General features: G+C 41.0%; 1 protein-coding gene across 1 annotated transcript in view; it reads left to right on the top strand.

The window, feature by feature from the left end:
- PRKG1 (protein kinase cGMP-dependent 1) overlaps positions 1 to 20,020 on the top strand; it is a 458,834-nt gene that overhangs the window by 285,815 nt on the left and 152,999 nt on the right. Inside the window, exon 4 of the mRNA XM_026851989.1 lies at positions 13,579 to 13,642. Coding sequence (XP_026707790.1) covers positions 13,579 to 13,642 — 64 coding nt within the window. The remainder of the gene's footprint in view (positions 1 to 13,578; positions 13,643 to 20,020) is intronic.

The following is a 20,020-nucleotide window of genomic DNA, read 5'->3' as shown; positions in this document are numbered from 1 at the left end:
GGCAAACTCACCGTGTGCGCCAGCAGTTCACAGTGCAATTAGAAATGTGTATTTTAAAGTTTAAAGAAAATAAGAAGGGCATTACATAAAATGAAAATGATCTCAGGATGCTTGCAGGAATTATGCTGTTGAATTGAACTACAGATGAAGACAAATCAGGCTTAGGATAAAGTGTCCGCAGAGGGATAGTAAAAATCCTTAACTTCTTAATAATTTAGAAAATTACAGCCGACCTGCAGTAAATTAGTATTCTGTTAAGCTGCTAACAAGGAGGTTAAGGAGGACCAGCTGGCCAAAGCACACTAAAAATCAATAAGATACTGATTTTAACAAGAAAATCCAAACTGCTAGATAGACAAAACTTTGAAGATAACATTCAAAACAAATTGGAATTTGCGTGTGCACGAACACACACAGTGATATACGCGAGATTTATAATGCTTTGCACTGGGGTGGAAAGATAAAAGGTGTTATTAAAAAAAAAATAAACCAAACCAATTTAGTTTGATATTTGAAACAACTAAATAAAGTGTAAGCCTTTATCTCGAGTAGGAAGAAATCATCATTTTCTTTCAGAGCATAGAATAACAGAGTAGTTCATGTTTGAAGGGTCCGTGGGATCATCTGGTCTGAACTCTCCTGAGCTAATCAAACCAACACAGAGAAGTCTGAAGGGAGTAGATGTCCTGTCCAGTACAGCCTCTACTCCACTGCAGTTGTAGGGAGGGGAGATGCCCAGCATGTCCTGGATCCTCTGTTGAAGAAAACCAGGGTTGCAGTCCATGACCTGGATTTACAAGTCCAACTAATGGGATTGACCTTTCCAAATGGCACCAGAAATCCAGGAGCTTTTGTTCCTCCGTGTTTTCAGATGACAGGTTAAATGGATGTTTAGATACATTTCCACCCTTCATAAGCAAACTGTTCCCAGGGCTGTTTTCATGAGGTCCTGGGTGTCTAAGGGACAACTGGAAAGTGAAGAGCCCTGACCCAGTAAGATGTTACAACCTCCATTAGACATATGCCACTGAATTTTTATTAGAGACAGGAAAAAGCACATCTTTATAAGAAAATATCCAACCTTGTCTTATAGGCTCCAAAATGAAGACAGCTCTGTCCCGGATAATGCTGTCCTAGTACTTGCCTTATTGTTAGAAACTGGGAAATTACATAAAAATCTCAGTTTGTCTGATTTATAATTCCACGGGATCTTCCTTCACCTATAAGATGATCTTCACCATCTGATCTTTCTTCCATGTAGGTAATAATTTCTCTGAATCCATATTGAATGACAAATTCATTATTTCAGTGAAAGTTAATGGAGCTTTTTTGGAGGTTATTGGGGAGAACCTGACTACCTTTTTTTACGTCAATGTTTGTGTGCTCTCTCTAATGCCGTGGCTGTGATCTGCATGCCAGTTCCAAAAATGAGTTATTGAATATTTGGACTATTAAAGGGCATTTTGTTAGACATTAATCACCTGAGAGGAGTAAATTACCTCATACAGAAACTCGAGGAATGATCATTAGCAAAATAGAAATGACAGTGAACTAGAAATGGATTTATGGGAAGTGCTTTCAACACCAGTTGCTCACTTCTTTTAACTATATTTTGATATCTGTAATGAGTCAGATTTTAATCTAAAGTGTTTCCTTCTAAACATATATAATGGTATTTTAAATCAAGATGCCATGTGACCTTGAATAAATCAATATACAGTAAGTAACCACATTTGCTTTTGTGAGCCAGCCATAGTCTTATCATGATGACCTCTCTCTAATAAAAAAAAAAAAAAAAAAAAAAAAAAAAAAAAAAAAAAAGCTGACTGGCATAAATGATATTTTAAAAATAATTTTTGTTAGCCTGCTAGATTCACTGTTTTATGAGGACAGGCTCTGCACATAGCCAGGTTCACTGGACGCTGCCATGGGCAAAAAGGGGCTGTGCAGCACATTCTGGGTTACAGGGCTCAGGATAAAGATTGAGCACCAAAAATGAGTATGCCAACTTCATTCATTTTAGATCCATCTCCTCTGTCCTTTCTCCTTCACTGACATACCTGTGGGCTAATTTCAGGGTCAGGTTTCCATGTCTGCAATGGAAGTCCTGAAATTGTGTCATGTCTTCCCCATCTTGCAGCAGAAAAAGTAATTTAAAAAAACAATGGAAAAGTAGGAAGTGCTGGATAGAACAAAGTTAAATATCCACTGCGATTTGAGTGGGGCAGATCCAATGAGGTTTGGATCCCATGCAAAATTTCTCCAAGAGTTTCTCCTCCAGCATGAGAGCAGCCATTACAGGGATCAGCTGACCCAGGGATGGTTGGTCTCACTCCTTACTGCTGGCCAGTTTCCCCCTTCTCTCAACCACTTGTACCTGGAGTGCATTGTACATTGCAGTACATTCATGTGGCTGGATCTGTGCTCACGCTGATGCTCATCCAAACCCAAGGTGCTCCAGTTTGAAGGTTATGTGAGTTGGGAGTGATGCTCCCGACAGGGACTTTGGGATGAGCCTCAGCATAGGGTTGTACCTGGTCTTAACAGAAATGTCTTCTAATCAAGAATCTGGGAGCCAGTTTTAGTGTTGCAGACCCTAGATGGGCTGTGCTTTGAGCAAATGCAGAGGAAGTGATATACAAAGATTTGGCAGCAGCTGAATAGGATTGTATTGAATAATTGAAATTTTTTTTTTTTTTTTTTTTTTTAATTTTGGTTTGGGGTTTTTGTTACCCGTTATATTGCTTGCTTGTCTGTAATATTCCCAAGATTATGTTTTCTTAAACAATTGAATTTTAAAACTGTATTTCAAATCTGTCAAGCTTATTTGATTATTTCTCCGATACAGTCCAAGCCACTTGAAAATCCTCAACATTTAATTCATTTTCAGCTGCATTTTATTTTCAGCACCAAAAAAAAAATAAAATGCTATGGAGGCTTACTGTGCATAGCAAATTTTGGACTCCTGAGATATAAGGGTTTTAACTGAAGGGAGAAGAAAATCAACAGCATTGTAAACTCAAAAATTAAATCATTCTTTTCATTTCTTTAATTCAGTGAGGGGACTGAGGCTTATCCTGGAGAAAGAGGGGTGTACCAGTTATGGCTTTAGAGGCATTTTAAAGGTATTTGGTATGCTGAGGCTCATAAAACGTGTAGTATTACATGGTTCAAGTAGATCCAAACTCAGCTCAGGCAAAGGTCCCTGTAACATCTATAAAAAGGCATTCCAAGATAACAGAGCTCTTCTATGAAAAGGCGAAGAGCAACAGCAGCAGCATTCCCAAGGGTATGAATAAAAGCCGCTAGAAATAAGGAATTAAGATGAGCTGCCATCTGTTAGCCTTCAGAGCTTTGCAGAGGATAAATGTCCTGAATTACACCCCCAAATCAATAACGCATGTGCTGTCCTTTCTGTTGCGACTAGCAAATGAGCACACTACCAAGAGAATGACTCTGCTTAAAATAGGAAGAGATTTGCTGGCTGTGTATTTTTGCCTTGGGCAAATCTCAAAATCAGTGTTCCTCTTGTGTCTCCAACTGAGTAGTAATTATTCAATGCTGCCTGGGGGCTGTGCAGGTTAGAAATTAGGAGAAAGGTTTTTTGCCCATCAATGTATCAGATTAGAATTACTGAATTAGTCTGGTTAGAATGTCCTGGATGACTTGTACTACTTGCTGGTGTGACCTGGGTTTTGCACCAACACTACTTGTCTGCAGGAAGGTCTCAAATGCCTCTGTCAAGCATTCTGAGATGAGTTTACATGGGGCCACTCTTACAATTTCAAGCAAATGTGGTTGCCCTCGGTTTCCACCATGAAGAGGAACAAACTATTGTGGACTCGGGTGCCTTTTTTGCAGTTTATTACTCTGTGGAGGAGGTAATTAAGTCAGTGTCTGGAAGACTGTTCTCAATCATGATCTACTGATCAACAGTGCTTTTGTTTGGACTTGTCCCTCAGTAAATCATCTCAGATGCATCCATCCAGAGTGAGGAGCTCAACATTGCCCCCAAAGCCAGTTCTGCTGCTTTTTGCTGTGTCTGGCAACTGATGATGCTGCCAACCATGGGATCACCCCTGCCAACCAGCTATGTAGGACTGTGTTGGGAAGGATTTTTTAATCCTATATTATTCATTTGCTATAGTGCAAAAAGTCTTCTGACTCTTCTTGTAGTAATTAACAATAACAAAAAGGGAAGATATTTAGATGTTTTAATGCTTGCTTTGTGAATTGTATAGATTCTTCAACATCTGTGCTGGGGAGTAATATTAGGGACCCTGCTCTCAGGTCCTTTTGGTTTGGTGGGTGCTGAAAAAAGTTATCTGGTAGAACATGAAATGATGAAATGCTTGTGATTCAGATGACCTTAAAAACATTTAGAGCTTATTTTTCTTTTGGATATATGTAATTATGAAGACAGAAAACTATGGTAATCTTTCTAATACTTTGTTTAATGGTGACAGTTAAAAGGAGGGAGGCGGGAAGCAGCATTACAACAGCAGTCAACATTGCAAATCAGGGCCCATGCTTTGGAAATAGTATTGTCAGTGTCTTCATGAAAAAGATATTATTATGACTATTTGCTGTCAAGTGCAGTAGACAGTGTTAGAGACAAAACGCCTAGCTTCAATTGGTTTTGAAGATGTTGTAAATACCCAATTTGGAGGAATGGGAAAAAATGGTCTGTATGCAAATGCTACTTACTGCTTTAAACACTACTGTGTCTTCAAAATATTGATCAGTGTTTAAGGATCTCTTTTGAGACAGAGCATGAGAATCAGATGCAAATGTCTTTCATTTTCTAGGCACAATATGATAATCTTGTGTGAGATAATGGTCTTTGTTTGACTTTAATTTGGTGCCACAGTGATGCATTTGTAGTTTCAGTTGAGATGCAGAAGCAGAATTTTGGCTCAGTGCACCCACTCTGAGACTGTCCACAGAGGCTGAAACGTGCAGGTTCATTTCCCATGAAATCTCCCAGAGAATGGGGAAAAAGTGCTGGAGAGAAACTCCTTGGCAGTGAACTCTTTTGAAGAGGTAATGAATTTGTTGCAAGCCAAGGAGAATTTAATTTTGGCTGTACTGTGAATTCAGGATCATAGAAACAAAACACACAGTGTACAGGGCTGTTAGGCTTCTTGTGACAACTGTTTTCTTTAATAACCTGTGTAATAATGTTGGGGAAGATGGGTGAGTTGGAAGGTACAGAAGCTTTCCTTTAGCGCTACAGGTACAATCTGTTTTGTAAATACGAAGCAATACCAAATACTACTGCAGAAAAACCCCATAAGATACTCAAATGGTAATAGCAGATACAGGTTTCCTCCATAGGCTGGCACAAGAGCAGCACTGCTGGGCAGTGTGAATCCTCTGTCTTGAGATGAGTAACCAAAACTGTGCCTACTTAAAGCTTAGTGATGTTTCCAAAGGAGTTGCTGCTGTTGAGCATTGGTAGCTCTTTGGGAGCAATTGACCTTCTCAAAATGAGTATTCTTGAGTGAATGCATGTAAAATGGGTGAAGGGGTTTACATACCTGCTAATTTCTCTCCCTCCCTCTCATCATGACAGCAGCAATTTAAATTTCTTTAAAATTGTACAATCTCCCCAATGACTGCAAAATGAGATGCAGTAGGAGGGCTGTCTCTGATAATGAACCCCTGTCAGGGAAAGGCAGGGATTGACAGAAGCAAGGGAAAATAAAATTCCAGAGTACCTGAGCAGTGTATTGAACATAAACAGCCTGGACCAAAACAGGGTGTGCAACCGCATCCTTTTGTGATCGTTTCACATGTCCCACAGGGAAATCAGAGTTTTGGCCTCATGACATCAGCAAACCACTTCATCCATTAACATTGTTATTATCCTTTCATCACAAAAGGGAAAAAAAAAAATGAAACCCTTCACACTTGCTTTACTTTAGTCTTTTTCTCGTAAGGAAAAAGATCAGTTCATTTGTTTTCTGCGTCTCTCCCATTTTCGTATGTATATCAGCTCTTAGTACACAACCAGACATCTGGGAGAAAAAAGTTTACTACAAACTCCTTTAAGGAGTTTATTTACCATAATAAGGTTCATGTTAGGATTGGGAGAGTTTTAAAACTGCAGCTATAACCTTTTCACTTTCTCCAAGGTTAACAATTTCAGATTATTTTAATGCTTTTGTATCTTTAGTACATCAGACAAGTCATCTGCAGCACCTGCAGAGTAAACCTATTCTCTCTTCCCAAGAGTTGCATTGCATGAGCTGCTTCAAGGCCAGCCATAAGTGTAATTAATGTGGGCGTGAGTGACTATTGCTCTCCATCTCCCTTTCTCCTTTTCTTCTAATATTCTTTAAGATAAGCAGGAAGTTGCTTCAGGAAAACTAGTCTTGACTTAGCAATTACATTTGTAATAAGGTAAGGATTGAGTTTGTGGAGAACTAAATAAATCTTTTCTGATCTTGTTTTCTGCCACTTCTATTGTGGTGGGTACTATGGATGAAAAAAAACCCCATAGTTTATCCTCCAAATAATACCTATTAATCTGAAAGAAAAGAGGAATTGTATATTGATGCAACAGTTTGCAACACAAAATGAATATACAACTCTCTCATGCTGCACACTTGCCCCTCTTGCACGCTGGCTCTTGCACAGAGGCATCCAGTAGCTGTATTGCCCTCAGATGCTATCTGCATTGCCGGGCACTTCCAACACTGGATAATCCCTATGGCATCTCCAAGCACCCTGGGAGATGATTTTGCTGATGACCTGAAACTCAGTATGCAACTTGCTTATGAGGATAGAAATGTGCTTTTAAAGTACTGGAATTAAATCCGCAATATGAGATTGAGAAATCATAGAGGCAGTTGTGCTTTGTGCTTCTGCACTCTGCCTTCCTGGCTTGGGGTACGGTTTATTCCGCAATCAGCACTTTTTTTTCTCTGTATGGCTGCATTAACATACATGACAGGGACATGATCTGTCCCCCAAGATATAAATGTGATGTAGGAGCAATAGAGATTTTTAAAAATTATTTTTCCTTCTGAAACTATCTTCTACAAGATCCCACTTTAACCATTGCCAGCCAGATCTCCCAACACGTGTCAATATGGGAAAGGTAGGACTACGAGGGACTCTCCGGTGCAACATGTTGCAGTTTTAAGAAAACAAAGAGAAGACAACATGAAAGATTGCACAGTAAATTTTTGTAAACTTTCATGAATAAGGCTGAAAACATGTTTCTTGGATCTTTTTTTTTAAGGCTGGCAGAACCAGCAGTCCCTACAGGTAGGGACACAACCTGATGGCCAGTAGGTAGCTGCCTGTATACATAACATTTCCAGCTTGAGTTGTTCAAAACATCATTTTTTGTGAGTATCCTAAATCAAGTGTCAGCTTCTGCTAGGTAAGATTTAGCCTTAGTTCTTTCAGAATGGAGAGACAGTGCTGTAGGGGCATCCCAAATGTGGTAAAGCAAAGACATTAACATTTTTCAACTTTCATTCCAGTTGGGTGCGAAAAAAGAGTTTCAGGGAATGCAGACACACTTCATTTCCTTTTACTGATCTGTTTTGATTTTTAAACTATGCTTACCCATCTGGCCCAAGGCATAGAACAGAGGCAACAGTGGCATTTGTTATGGTGCCAACCAATAATAAAAGATAAAAGGTTTGATTCTGAGTTAACCCACGAGGACTGTGTGCCACCAACTGCAAAGCTGGATGAACACTTTCAATGAACACCCTTCAAAAGTTTGGGGAATGCATTTTGAAATGCATTTAGAAAGTAACTGAATTCAGAAAGTAACTGAACTAGCGTTGCTAATGGGGGATGTTGTTTCTACCTAAAAGTTGAGAGCAGCTCAGTGACTGCAGATGACCAGGCATGGAAAGCTGATCTTTCACACCTCCTTCCACTGCCTTCAGGTTGGGCTCATTTTTACTTTCATATTGGGACAGAGATTCGATATGGACATTTTGGTGCAGCTGTTTTCCCCTGTTTCAGCAGCCTCTGTTCAGCATGTTGAGCTCTCTGTGAACATGTGTTGCTTTCGGAGCTAACTGGAATAGCTGGTCTCCCATTCCTGCAGACAGCAAGGAATTCCCCATGGTGCCCTCATCAAGTATATGGGCTGTCTTCCCCTACAAAATATTCAGTAGCTGAATAGCATGGAATATAGCCAGCAAAAATTCACCTCTCCTCACCAGCGTGACTGCCTCTTCCACCAGTGAAGCTACTTCTCTTTTTTGTGCTCTAACGAGGTGTGGGACAAGATGACTGGAGAGGGTCCAAGGTTGCTCCTCATCCTGTTACCTGTGATGGCAGTCATACATCTTTTGAGATAAAGCATTGTGATGTTTGTGGATTGATTAACCCCCCCCCCAACAAACCAACAACAAACAAACAGGTGTATTGGCATTTGCTGTTAAAATTCAATTTATTTAATTTAGGGATCTGGTTTGCCTAGTTATGTGCTACCTTTGGAGGTTGGTTTGGATCTTCACGTAGACCTTGGACTGTATTTTTTCAAGGGAGGCCTATAAAATAGGCATAAATAGTTTGACAGAAATATTTTTTAACACTCATATCAACATAAATAACTTCGAGGAGCAAGGGGGGCTGCAGATGAGTAGAATGTTAGTTGTGAAAGCATTACTATTTCATATCCAGCTTTATTCCGTAACCCCATCACGTAACAATGGGGTTTTTGTCCAATCAGTGTTAGAGGTGTTAGGTGCTGGTCACCATTCTGAGCACTGTAGCAGAGCTGGAGTGTCTTCTCCAATTAAATGCTTTACCAGTGTCTCTCAAAATATGTTTAAAGGATTAGGCAGCAAAGAAAGCCCTGATCATCTCTCTGGCCCAGGAGGGATGAAGGCATTCATTCAGGATGAACAAGATGGTGTTTTGATTCCCACGTTACCATGGGTGTGTTGGAGTGAAGAACTCTCTCTTTCAGGGCAACTTCTCAATATTATATTCAATGCAGGTGGAGAAATTGCTCCATGTTATATGGAATAAGAGGCAGCTGGAGAAAGTCCACAGAACTGGGTAACTGGACTTGTAGAAGTCATGGTCTGAGCCCAGAGGGCGACTGAGCACAGCTGCTCACTCACTCCTTTCCTCTCAGGAATGGGAAGGAGGAAATAAAGCAAAAGGCTTGGGATTCAGATGGACAGAGGGGTGATTCACCAGTTATGGTCATGGGCAAAAGACAGACTGGTTAGGGGAAGAAGAAGAAGAACATCAGTTTAGTTTAAACACCACTACCACTTAATTTAAGAATCAAACAGAGTAGGACAGTGACAAGTATAGGTACATCTTAAAAACACCCCTCCCTTTTTACCAGGGTCAGCTTTACTCCTGATTTCTCTACCTCCTCCCTGCCAGGAACACAGAGGGGCAGGGAATGGGGATTTCAGTCAGTTCTTTACCTGTTGTTTCTGCCTCTTCTTCCTCCGCAGGGGGAGCACTCCTTGCTTCTCCTCTGCTCCAGTGTGGGGTCTCTCACAGCAGACAGTCCTCCATGAACTTCTCCAATGTGAGTGCTTCTCATGGGCTTCAGCTCTTACGGAGCTGCTCCAGCGTGGGTCCCTCCGACATGTTGTAGTCCTCCCACGGATGAACTACAACTCAGAGTCTAACTCTGAGTCCCAGCCTTTTTCAAGTGCAGCCACCTTCTCCAGCATGGATCCTTCATGGGTTGCAGGAGGGCTTCTGCTCCACTGGTGACCTCCATGGGTGCAGGGACACAGCCTGTCCTCTCACCACGGGCTGCAAGATGCACCTCCTCCGCTTCCTCCTTTCTTCCACTGACCTTGGTGTTCGCAGAGGTGTCTCCCTCACCACTCTCACTCCTCCTCCCAGGTTCCCCTTCTTAAACACGTCATCCCAGAGTCACAGCCGCCATCGCCAATTGGCTCAGCCTTGGCCAGAGCCTGATCTGACTTGGAGCCGGGGAGCTTTGAGAAGCTTCTCACAGGAGCCATCCCTGCAGCTCCCTCCCCTGTTACCAAAACCCTACCACACACAAACCCAACATGGCAGGAAGCACAGCTTGCTAGGAGAGGCTGAGCAAGCTGCTAGTGCTTAGTCTACAATAGACATAGTTCCTGGGTAATGGTTGGGAGATGGTTGTGGAGATGGGAGATGGTTATGAAGATGGTTGGGGAGATAATTGTGGAGAAAAGCGGAATGAAGTTTTTCATGTGTGCTACAGGTAGGAAGAAGAGTCATGAGTTTTAAACTTTCTTGAGACTTCAACATCAGATAGAAGAATGTCTTTATTTTTAGCTGTAGCAATTGTTACTATCTAGAGTAGATGACATGGATGTTTTAAAATCATTATTGATGGGTTTTAAGAAGCAGCTGAAGAAGAACTTGTCAGAGAAAATCCGGGTTTACTTGAGCAAGTCATTGCTTGATGAGATGGATCTGCATTTGCTGTGATTTCTTCTGTCATAAATAATGAATACATCTGAAGTGCCGAATGCTCTCTTTTGTATATTTTCAGACTTTTTCACAAATTTCACAAAATCATAAAAAACTGAATACAATGTTTCTTACCTCTTGCTGTGCTGCAACATCAAGGATTTCCTTGGAGTGTTTGGCTCTTGGTTGTCTTCTTAGCATGTGTTTTCCCTCTTGCAGCAACTTGCAGCTCAGCTGTTTTCCTCTAAGCTCTCCCTTTAGAGCTGAGGCTCCATTTTCCTTTGAGTCCAAGTACCCACATGGAAATAATCTCCAAAACATTATTTTTTGTATGCAAAACTTTAAATAGTACAGGCAGGCTTTGGAGGAAAGCAAGAATCTATTTAATGAATCAGTTTAATTCTGTCATGGAGAGAGTGGAGGTATATTCTTATTGATGTAGAGAATCAAGCCAAACACTCAGTACTGTCTTATGCACTTGAGCATCTTTTCAAATCTTGTTCTTCTATCGGTATTATCATCAGCTCTGTTGGCCTGAATTTGTAACGTCTTTTAACAGGTTAACAAATACTTTCTCTCCACTGTTTTATAAAGACATTTTTTCAGTACAAGTGTTTTTTGGTACTAAAGTGATGTAAGGTCCTGTAAGACCTCTTCTTATGAGGTTCAAATGTAATTTGGCTGTATTGACACATCTAGTTGTTTTAGAAGGATACTGGCCCATCATAAACCAGTATGAACCTGCGATATTAATCGTATAATTCTGTGATGTGATATAGTCAGAGTTGTTCTGTCAACAAGTTGATTTTCCCATTATCTGCTCTATTGCTGTGTTAAAGTTGTAAGCATTTCTCTTAGGAAATTTTCGTTGTTTACTTAATATCCTAAGTTTTCAATAGAATAGATTTAGAAATTTTTCAGAGATCATATGCTATTTGCCTGTTTCTCATGTGTTTGGTCTATAATACATGTCTTCTGCTACCCTCCCCTAGATTGCACATATATTACATAATTTCATATTACATATGTAATTATCTGTAAAAAATATGCTGTGATGTGATGCATTCTCCTCCAATCTGGGAGTGTAATGGTGCAACCACAGTAAAATTTGTCCAGATGTCTGGGAGTATTATCTTCTCCCATAAGTTTATTCCTCATTTGGGAATGCTACAGGTGGTATAATGAACTTTCATTTTATACTTAGGCCCAGACATCATATAATTACTTCTTAGTTGTTTCTGTTTGGTCTTGTTAGATTGTGGACCCATGTGTTTCCAGTGAAGAAGTGCTTCCTCAGGAAAAAACAGAAGATGTTGTTGAAAGCATGAATGATCATATTTTTCCGCACTTGGTTGGCCAGTTCTATAATTTAATACATTCAGCTGAAGTTACTTTTTAAAAACAAGTAATGAGGGCTTCCAAACTTTCTAATTCATCTGCAGCATAACATACATTTAATTAATAAAAGCAAAATCTACTTTACTGTGCTCACAAATTAAGTTCACCAGGCACTTCATGCTTGGCTCCAGACAAAATACTGAATTTTGCTATCAAGCCCTCTGCCAGGTTTTCAGATGTCCCTTTGCTTTTGTGGGTGGGTTTTCTATGGGTGAAGAAGCAGCCACCAAACTGTGCATCCAGAAAGTGTTTAGGGCTCATCAAATATAGGTGGGGTGATTTCCCCAAAGACACATGCTGGGACTTGCTCCCAGAGCTCAGGATTGCAAAAAACATATGGGTTTGGATTTTTTAGCTCCCCAAAATGTGGAGAATAACTTTTATGCTGTTATGTGATCCAAAGTAAAAAGGAAACCTTGTGTGAAAGGATAAACGTGATTTATTTTGGGTTATATTTACCTCTCAGCAGGAAACTCCTCCCAACAGCTCCATCCCTTCTCACTTTGCACCTAATCATCAGTGTTCCTGAAATCAGAACAACGCAGTGGAGATCTCAGTTTAGTATTAGGAGCATAGGACTGGGTTTACACCATGTAATGGAGCAACTCTTGAGAGAACTGTTCTCGGAAATAACATCCATAGAGCTGAATCAGCTCAGTCCTAGGCTTGGGCTAATATTTCATGTAGATGCATTGCTAATTAGTCTATTGATAGCAAGCATTTTTAATTAAAGCAATTACATTGCATATATTGTGTCTATGTGTTTTGTTTAGCGCCACTTGTGAATATTGATGAACATCAAGTTTTTATGGAAAATAGAGAATGAGAGGACAAGTTATTGCAGAATCACAGACTGGCTGAGGTTGGCAGGGACCTCTGGATGTCGTGTGGTTCAAGCCCACTGTTCAGGCAGGGCCACCTAGAGCTGGTTGCCCAGGACCATGTCCAGATGACTTTGGAGTAGCTCCAAGGAGGGAGACTCCACAACCTCACTGGGCAGCTATTAGGTAGTGGAGATACAAATTCAGGGTCAGGGTACTTGCAGGAGATTTGGAGACACAACTTCATATCCTTCACATACTGCTCCAGACTGAATGAAATCTCAGTCCTGTGCACTCTGGGCCAGTGAGCTCTTTATTGCTGCATTGCCCTCTCAGCCTGGGAGGCTTTTGCAGAGGGAAATGCTACCACACAAGTGGAAAAGTTGTCTTTTTGGCAAAAGAAGGCAAACTTGGATGCAAAACTCCTGATGAAGTCTTCAATAATTCTTACAGTGGTTTGATGCTGATTTGTGGCGGGCCCTCGGAAGTTTCGTGCTCTGCATTTGTTATGTCTGTGTGTGGTTTCAGTCAATCTTTTTATCTGTTGCTGGTTAGAACTGATCTTTTCTGCCATGTATTTATTTATTTGCTTGTTTATTTATTCATTTCTGGTGCGGTGGAAGCAGACCAGGAAAAAATTTGCACAGTCATACGTGGCACAGATTAATTCCCATAAATCCTTAATTCATTCTTAGTTACTTACCAGCTTTATGAATGGTTCTCAGGTCTTTACTGCAAGTGGTCTCCCATCATCACAAACTACATCTTGGCTGCTAGAAGAAGATCAGGTTTCTATTATATATTCTGCTTTTCCAGGGAACGCTTGTTGAGCCCCAGACGATGAGGGCAAAATATCTCTGGAAGATAAGTGAGAGAAATGCAGCTAGGTTTATGACCTGTATAGAGGGATCCATTAATCGAGGTTTCTCTTGTATTACAGTGTTCCCACATTCCAGAGCCTTCCTGAGGAGATACTTAGTAAGCTTGCAGATGTCCTTGAAGAGGTAAGTGCTTTTAATTTTGAGAGCTAATGAGTTCAGAGTCTGCGAGCCTTCTGGTGGCAATATCCAGGCTTTTTTTCTGAAAGAACAGATTCTCAATTGTGCTCCCAGTTATGGTTGACTGTTCCAGTATGTCGAGATGATGAGAGGAGCTGTGTGAAAGATTTCCAGTTTTGAACAGGGCTTACATATTTTTAATTGAAGTGAAACAATCGTTTGCTGTGGTGTGTAGAAGGGAAACCTTCTTCTCCAGTTTCTATCCCCTGGTTCAGTGGTGAAGAGGGGATGTGAAAAAAAATCTTTCCTTTCAAATTTGATGGGACATTTATGTCAGAGGGCAATATCACCCCTTCAAGGAGGTGTTATGGAAAAGCTGCTCCTGTAAGAGTTACAGCAGAGAGGGGCAATGTAATATGTGTTGAGATATTTGATGGTCCTGATCGAGTTGTGCTTTACCTACCTGGCTACAACTAGTATCTCATTAGTGTCAGACTTTTAATGAGTCTTTATTGTAAAAAAACAAAAAACTACAGACAAAAAAAAATCCCAACAACAAAACCCCACAAACAAACAAACAAACACACACACACACACACACACACACACAAACCCCCTGTATCCTACCCTCTAAAAAAAAACACCCCCCAAAGCAAACCCCAAACCCCAGCCTTGTCCTGTAAGTGAATGTGTAAAATGGATGTAAAGTATTTGAGATGCATTGCAAGCAGTTTGTCCACATTTTTTATTCACATAGCACTCTGTTCTGGGACTGTAGAATTTCATGTGATTAAATATTACAGAAGCTGTTAATAAAACCTTTCAAAATGTAGCCCTGTATGATTTAACTGCAGGAAATCTTTGTGCACAACAGTATTTTATTTCATTCTTTGTTGGTTTTTCTCATACATGCCTTGTCATCATGACCAACCCTAATAGCTATGTTTATAGAAAAATGCTTGTATGTACCACCTCTTCCATTGATTCTAAGAAACAGTGCTGCTGACATTTTTTTTTTCTCAGAGCATTGATAGGACATTGTTACTTCTTTGCATTTTATTTAGTATACAGATAAATTTTGTAATCCGAACAAATCAGCTGTTTGTCATACAGAATAATTGCATATTCATAGATAAGCTTTACTTCCTTTACTGCAGAGTATTTCCTTTACTGTTCAGATTTAGAGAGAAAGGCATATTAACTCGATATGCTGTGAATTAAATTTGCCTATCTCAAAACTGCACGCCTAACCAGAAACAGTTTAATTTGCTTGGATCCCATAACCATCATTAAGCTCCTTATCAAGAGTTAAGGAAAAGAATAAAGTCAATAAAACTTTTCCAGGGACACTTAAAGTTTCACGGCAGGGGGAAAAATTCATGACAAACATCAATGAAGAAATGAGGTACATAGGCAGCATCTGTGGGGATAACTGATGGATGGTGGATGCCATGGCAAGAGAGGCTGGTTGTCCCAGTCTGTACTGGGATATGGCTCCCAATTTCCTACTTGGAATCATCCTTGTTATTCCCTCTGGGTTTGTCTTTGATTTAACATACCATGTTTTACTCAAACTAAAAAAATCACTCTACCAGGATATTACACATTTTGTATTTAACAGTATCTAACCTATTGAAACTAAGAAGCAATAACTTTATCATCTCTGTTGCTGTAACAAGGATAAAAGTGACTGATTTGGCACAGTTTGAGGCAGGGGGGAAAAAAAATAATCTCTTAATGTCAAGATTTCACGCAGTTTTTCTTTTGATACAGTGCTGTGAATAATGCAACACTTCTGTCCTACATTCTTTAAATAATTTCTAAAAACTGTTAACTGAAATCCAGAAACAAGAAAAAAAAGCTGGTTTAATTGCCCATTATCCAAATCAAACTTGGAAACGGCATTATAAAGACAGTGGGGAGGAAGAAAGGTCAGTGTTTGATTAACATAATCTCATTCCTAGAATTGATGGAAATACTACAACAAGTTCCTTGGCTAACTTGAGAATTAACAAAACCCAGGGGAATTTCGTTTTTTCTTGCAGTGGCTTCTGACTTATGCGAGATCACTCCCATCAATGAAATTTCTCAGAATTTATCTACAGAGATGAGAAACAAGTGGTTCACTTGTTACTTGGTTCAGTTTTAGCACATTCAAACCCAAGCTATTGATGTGCTATGGTTTTTGGCAAGAAAACTCCCAGGAATTAGCTTTCTAGGGCCAAATTTACCCCATTGCCAGGCCACTGTTCTAGGGATGGAGGTTTCTCCGGCTGTAGATGTTTGCAGTTGACACCAATCCCAAAGCAGCTGTAGGTTGTACCTATAGCCCCAGTCCCAGGATTTGTGAACCACTACTAGACCCTGGCACAGCTTTTCCTAGCACCCAAACCTGACTTTTTCATCTTCTTCCATTACATTTTTAAAATTATATTACTATTTCTGAACATTACATCTTAACAAGCATCAGCATAATGTATAGCTGACTTGATTAACATCTCTCAAACTCTTGGGTAATGCTGCAGTGATTTTCACCACAGTGGGAAGCTGAGAATCCCTTCCAGCACAGAGGCTGATTTAGTCTGGTTGTAATGCCATCTCTGCTGGAACAGCACTGCCTGGCCCCTGATTTTATCGCATTGTTTTCCCTCATGCTTGCCAAACATAATGCTTGAGTCAACAAGTAATATGTTTCTGCAGCTCAAGACTTAATTTTTGTTTTACTTGGTATTTGGTAGCTGAGTATCTTAAGGAGGTGAGGTTTAGTTAGGACAATCCTCTCAAATAATTTGCAATTGCTTGCCCAAAACCCAATTGATGCAAAGTTCTTGCAAGATTCATCCAAATTATGGTGTAGGACGAGAAGAAATTTTTCAAATAGTGGATGTTGAGTCAAAATAAATACACAGGTTTGTGGTCAACTCAGCCTCCACTTCACATAAACTAAGCTATTGGCAGGGTGTGGCTGTTTGGGAGAGGTGGGCAACCAAGGGTTAATGGTGCTCACGCTGTTCAAGGAATGAAGGACCCAAATTCCTCAGTTATTCTATACAGGAAACAATTTTTATCTTTATTTTTCAGTAGAATGGTGTGTATCATCCCACCTTGGCTGTGTGTCAGGGATGCAAGAGGGAACACGTAGCACTAGAGTCCAGTAAAAGTTTAATACTTAAATTTTCAGAATAGAAATAGTGTTATCCCCAATGTTTTATTATTTTTTTTCTTTCCTAGTGCCTACTTTTTCATATTTTTGTTCAGCTGGAAAAGCCTTTCTTGACCTCTCTCTGACTCTTCCAGCATCATGCCTTGGGCTGCTCTTTCCTAAAAAGTCTGTTGCCCAATACCTCTGGCTTCTGGTGTGTGTGCTCACAGCTCCGTTGCTTAACAGCATTGAACTGGTGGCAAAATAGTTTCACTGTGCTATATTTGGGTGAAGAAAGTCAACGAGTTTATGTTGAAATATTGACGGATTACCATAGTTGAAAAAGATAACAGCTGTCACGGTGCTGTTTAAACATAGCTGTGTGCCTTGCTCCCATCTTTCTGTGTATCACAGATTAAATACCTGAATTAGTAATTATTGTATAAATATCTTTACTGTGAATGAACACGAATCTCCTTTGGTAAACAGTAGAAGTAGCTTCTTGTGCATTATTTTTATTCATGAAACATCGGAATAATTTTAGTTTCCTTGGGTGAAAGAGGGGAATTTGTTTGCATCCTGAAAGACTCACTGTAGATGATTAATAGCAAAGCTTAGAAGTCTTTTTTTCTTTTAATAAACTTGAAAAACTTTTTGAAAAAGCAAAAGATTTGACCTTTCCTTCTCCACTTTTGAAGGCTTTGAAACAAGTTATGGTTGTCTTTTCTCATTACAAACTTTCTGTTTTTCTTAGAGTCTAAAAAAAAAAAAAAAAAGGTTAAAAAAGGTTGGGTTTTTTTTTCTCCATCAGGTACCCTTAATATGTAACAGCTGTATATCACAGAAATAAATTGGGTTTTGGTAGTAAACAGTTCTTTTTTAAGAATGGCCAGGCTGGAGCGATGGGCTGAGCCCAACTGGGGGAGTTTCACTGAGGGCAAATGCCGGGGGCTGCCCTTGGGCCACAGCAACCCCCAGCAGGGCTACAGGCCTGGGAGGAGTGGCTGGAGAGCTGCCAGTCAGAGAGGGACCTGGGGGGTGATTGACAGCGGCTGGACAGGAGCCAGCAGTGTGCCCAGGGGGCCAAGGTGGCCAATGGCATCCTGGCTTGTGTCAGCCCTGGCGTGGCCAGCAGGGACAGGGAAGGGATCTGAGCCCTGGGCTCGGCCCTGGGGAGGCCGCCCCTCGCTGAGTGGGTTCAGTTCTGGGCCCCTCACCCCAAAAAGGCCATTGAGTGACTCGAGCGTGGCCAGAGAAGGGCAACGGAGCTGGGGCAGGGTCTGGAGCACAGGTCTGCTGGGGAGCGGCTGGGGGAACTGGGGGGGTTCAGTCTGGAGAAGAGGAGGCTGAGGGGAGACCTCCTGGCCCTCTGCAACTCCCTGCCAGGAGGGGGCAGAGGGGGGGGATGAGTCTCTGGAGCCAAGGACCCAGCACCAGGCCCCGAGGGAATGGCCTCAAGCTGCCCAGGGCAGGGTCAGGCTGGCTCTGAGGAAGGATTTCTGTGCAGAAGGGGCTGTTGGGCGTTGGAATGGGCTGCCCAGGGCAGGGGGGAGTCCCCGGGATCCCTGGAGGGGGTTGAAGAGTCGGGCTGAGCCAGCGCTGAGGGATCTGGGGGAGTTGGGAGCGGTCAGGGTGGGGTGAACTGGAGGAGCTTCAAGGTCCTTTCCAGCCGAGATGATTCTGTGATTCTGTGATTCTGTAATATGTAGCCTTAGCATTATGGCATTACATTATAAGGTGGCCAGTTTATAACAGAAAAGAATAAAGTATTGTTGGTTTGGGTTTGGATTTTTTTTAAGGACACTAAAATGCATCGGAACACCCATAGAATACTTACAGCAACTGAGGTACTGCCCACATATATGACAGTACCGCCAATGTCCAGTGTCCTGACCCCTCTGCCAGCCCACAGACTGGAAGGTAGTGCAGCGGCACAGCTGCCCCGATGGAAATTTAGAAGGAGAGGGAAGAACATCTTCCCCAGTTTCAGGCGTCAGAAAGTTCTCACCTCTTTTTCTCATGGGAATAGAGAAACTATCTATAAGGACTTTGAAGTATTGTAAAAAGCCCTCTGGGTCACAGCAGTATTAATGTTTCATGAACAATGTGCATCTGGTGTCTCACCCAGTGATTATCTGAAAGGTTCTGACATTGATGGTAGTTTTAGTCTTTATGGATTAAATCCATTCATTAAATGAAACTAAATCCTTAAGGGAGGAGGGTGATGTGTCTGTACAAAGTGAATCGAATTGTCAGGAACCACACCATAGGTGAGAGAATAAAAAGTGGAATTTATGGACACAGGAGAGAAAAAACAAACCAAACAATCCAAACTCCCAGCCTCTAGTATGATTTCTCAAGATCCAACTCTTCACGGTAAATGTTTTGTCTCCCTATAGCAGAGCAGAGTGCCTATAGGACATGTCTTTTCCCACTCTTAAGCACCTTTGCTTTGTCTTGGAGATAAGGAGGGGGAAGAATCAGACAAGTGGCACTTTGCTGATGGAACAAGGATGGCATTTTTCCCTGCTGTGCTCCCAGTTAAAGCCTGGTGCTTTTTTTGGTGAGGTTGTGTATATGAGAACAAGTAGGAACCGCTGGAGCTGCATGTGGGGTGGCAGTGGGTGGACGTCCCATCAGTGGTCTTCATCTCTGACCATGCATTTGGAAGAGCTTTCCAAGAGCTCAGCAGGAAGAAATTAGTACCTCTGACAGAAGACAGGAGTAGTTGTTGAGAAAAGGAAAACCAGTAGGCAGACAGAAGGACAGTTTTTGCTTGAGAAGGTGTTTGAATTGCCTGGAGGAAGAGGAAGGTTGGTCCAGGGTCTGTGGTACGAGTGTGGCCAAGGAGGGGGATGAGCTAGTAGCAGGCATGGGCAGCGCTCAGACACTCTGGCCTAGCATTCATCTCATTCTCTCTCTCTCTTTTTTTTTTTTTTTTTCTTTGGGACAAAAAATAGGGATTTCTTTTCCACCTTGAAGCTGGTTCACTTTCTGGTAGTGTTTTTCCTCTTTCAAGGGTATCCTCTGTGTCATTCAAATGTAAAGCTTATATACTTGAAAGATTTATATCTCAAATCAGTAGTTCAGGTAACAATAAGTGTAATTAAAGTTGCTTGACCTCATCTCTTTTGAAACCATTCCAGTTGCTTATGATTTTGATGACTTATCCATTTGATCTAAAATTATTCATTGTGGCTGCTGGCCTACAAGTATTTTTTTCTTTTTTTTTTTTTTTTTTT

The sequence above is a fragment of the Athene cunicularia genome (genome assembly GCF_003259725.1).
Source record: "Athene cunicularia isolate RWA chromosome 6 unlocalized genomic scaffold, athCun1 chr6_part2, whole genome shotgun sequence".
Taxonomy (NCBI): domain Eukaryota; kingdom Metazoa; phylum Chordata; class Aves; order Strigiformes; family Strigidae; genus Athene; species Athene cunicularia.
The sequence above is the reverse complement of the archived record's forward strand: the minus strand, read 5'-3'. Positions and strand labels throughout refer to the sequence as shown.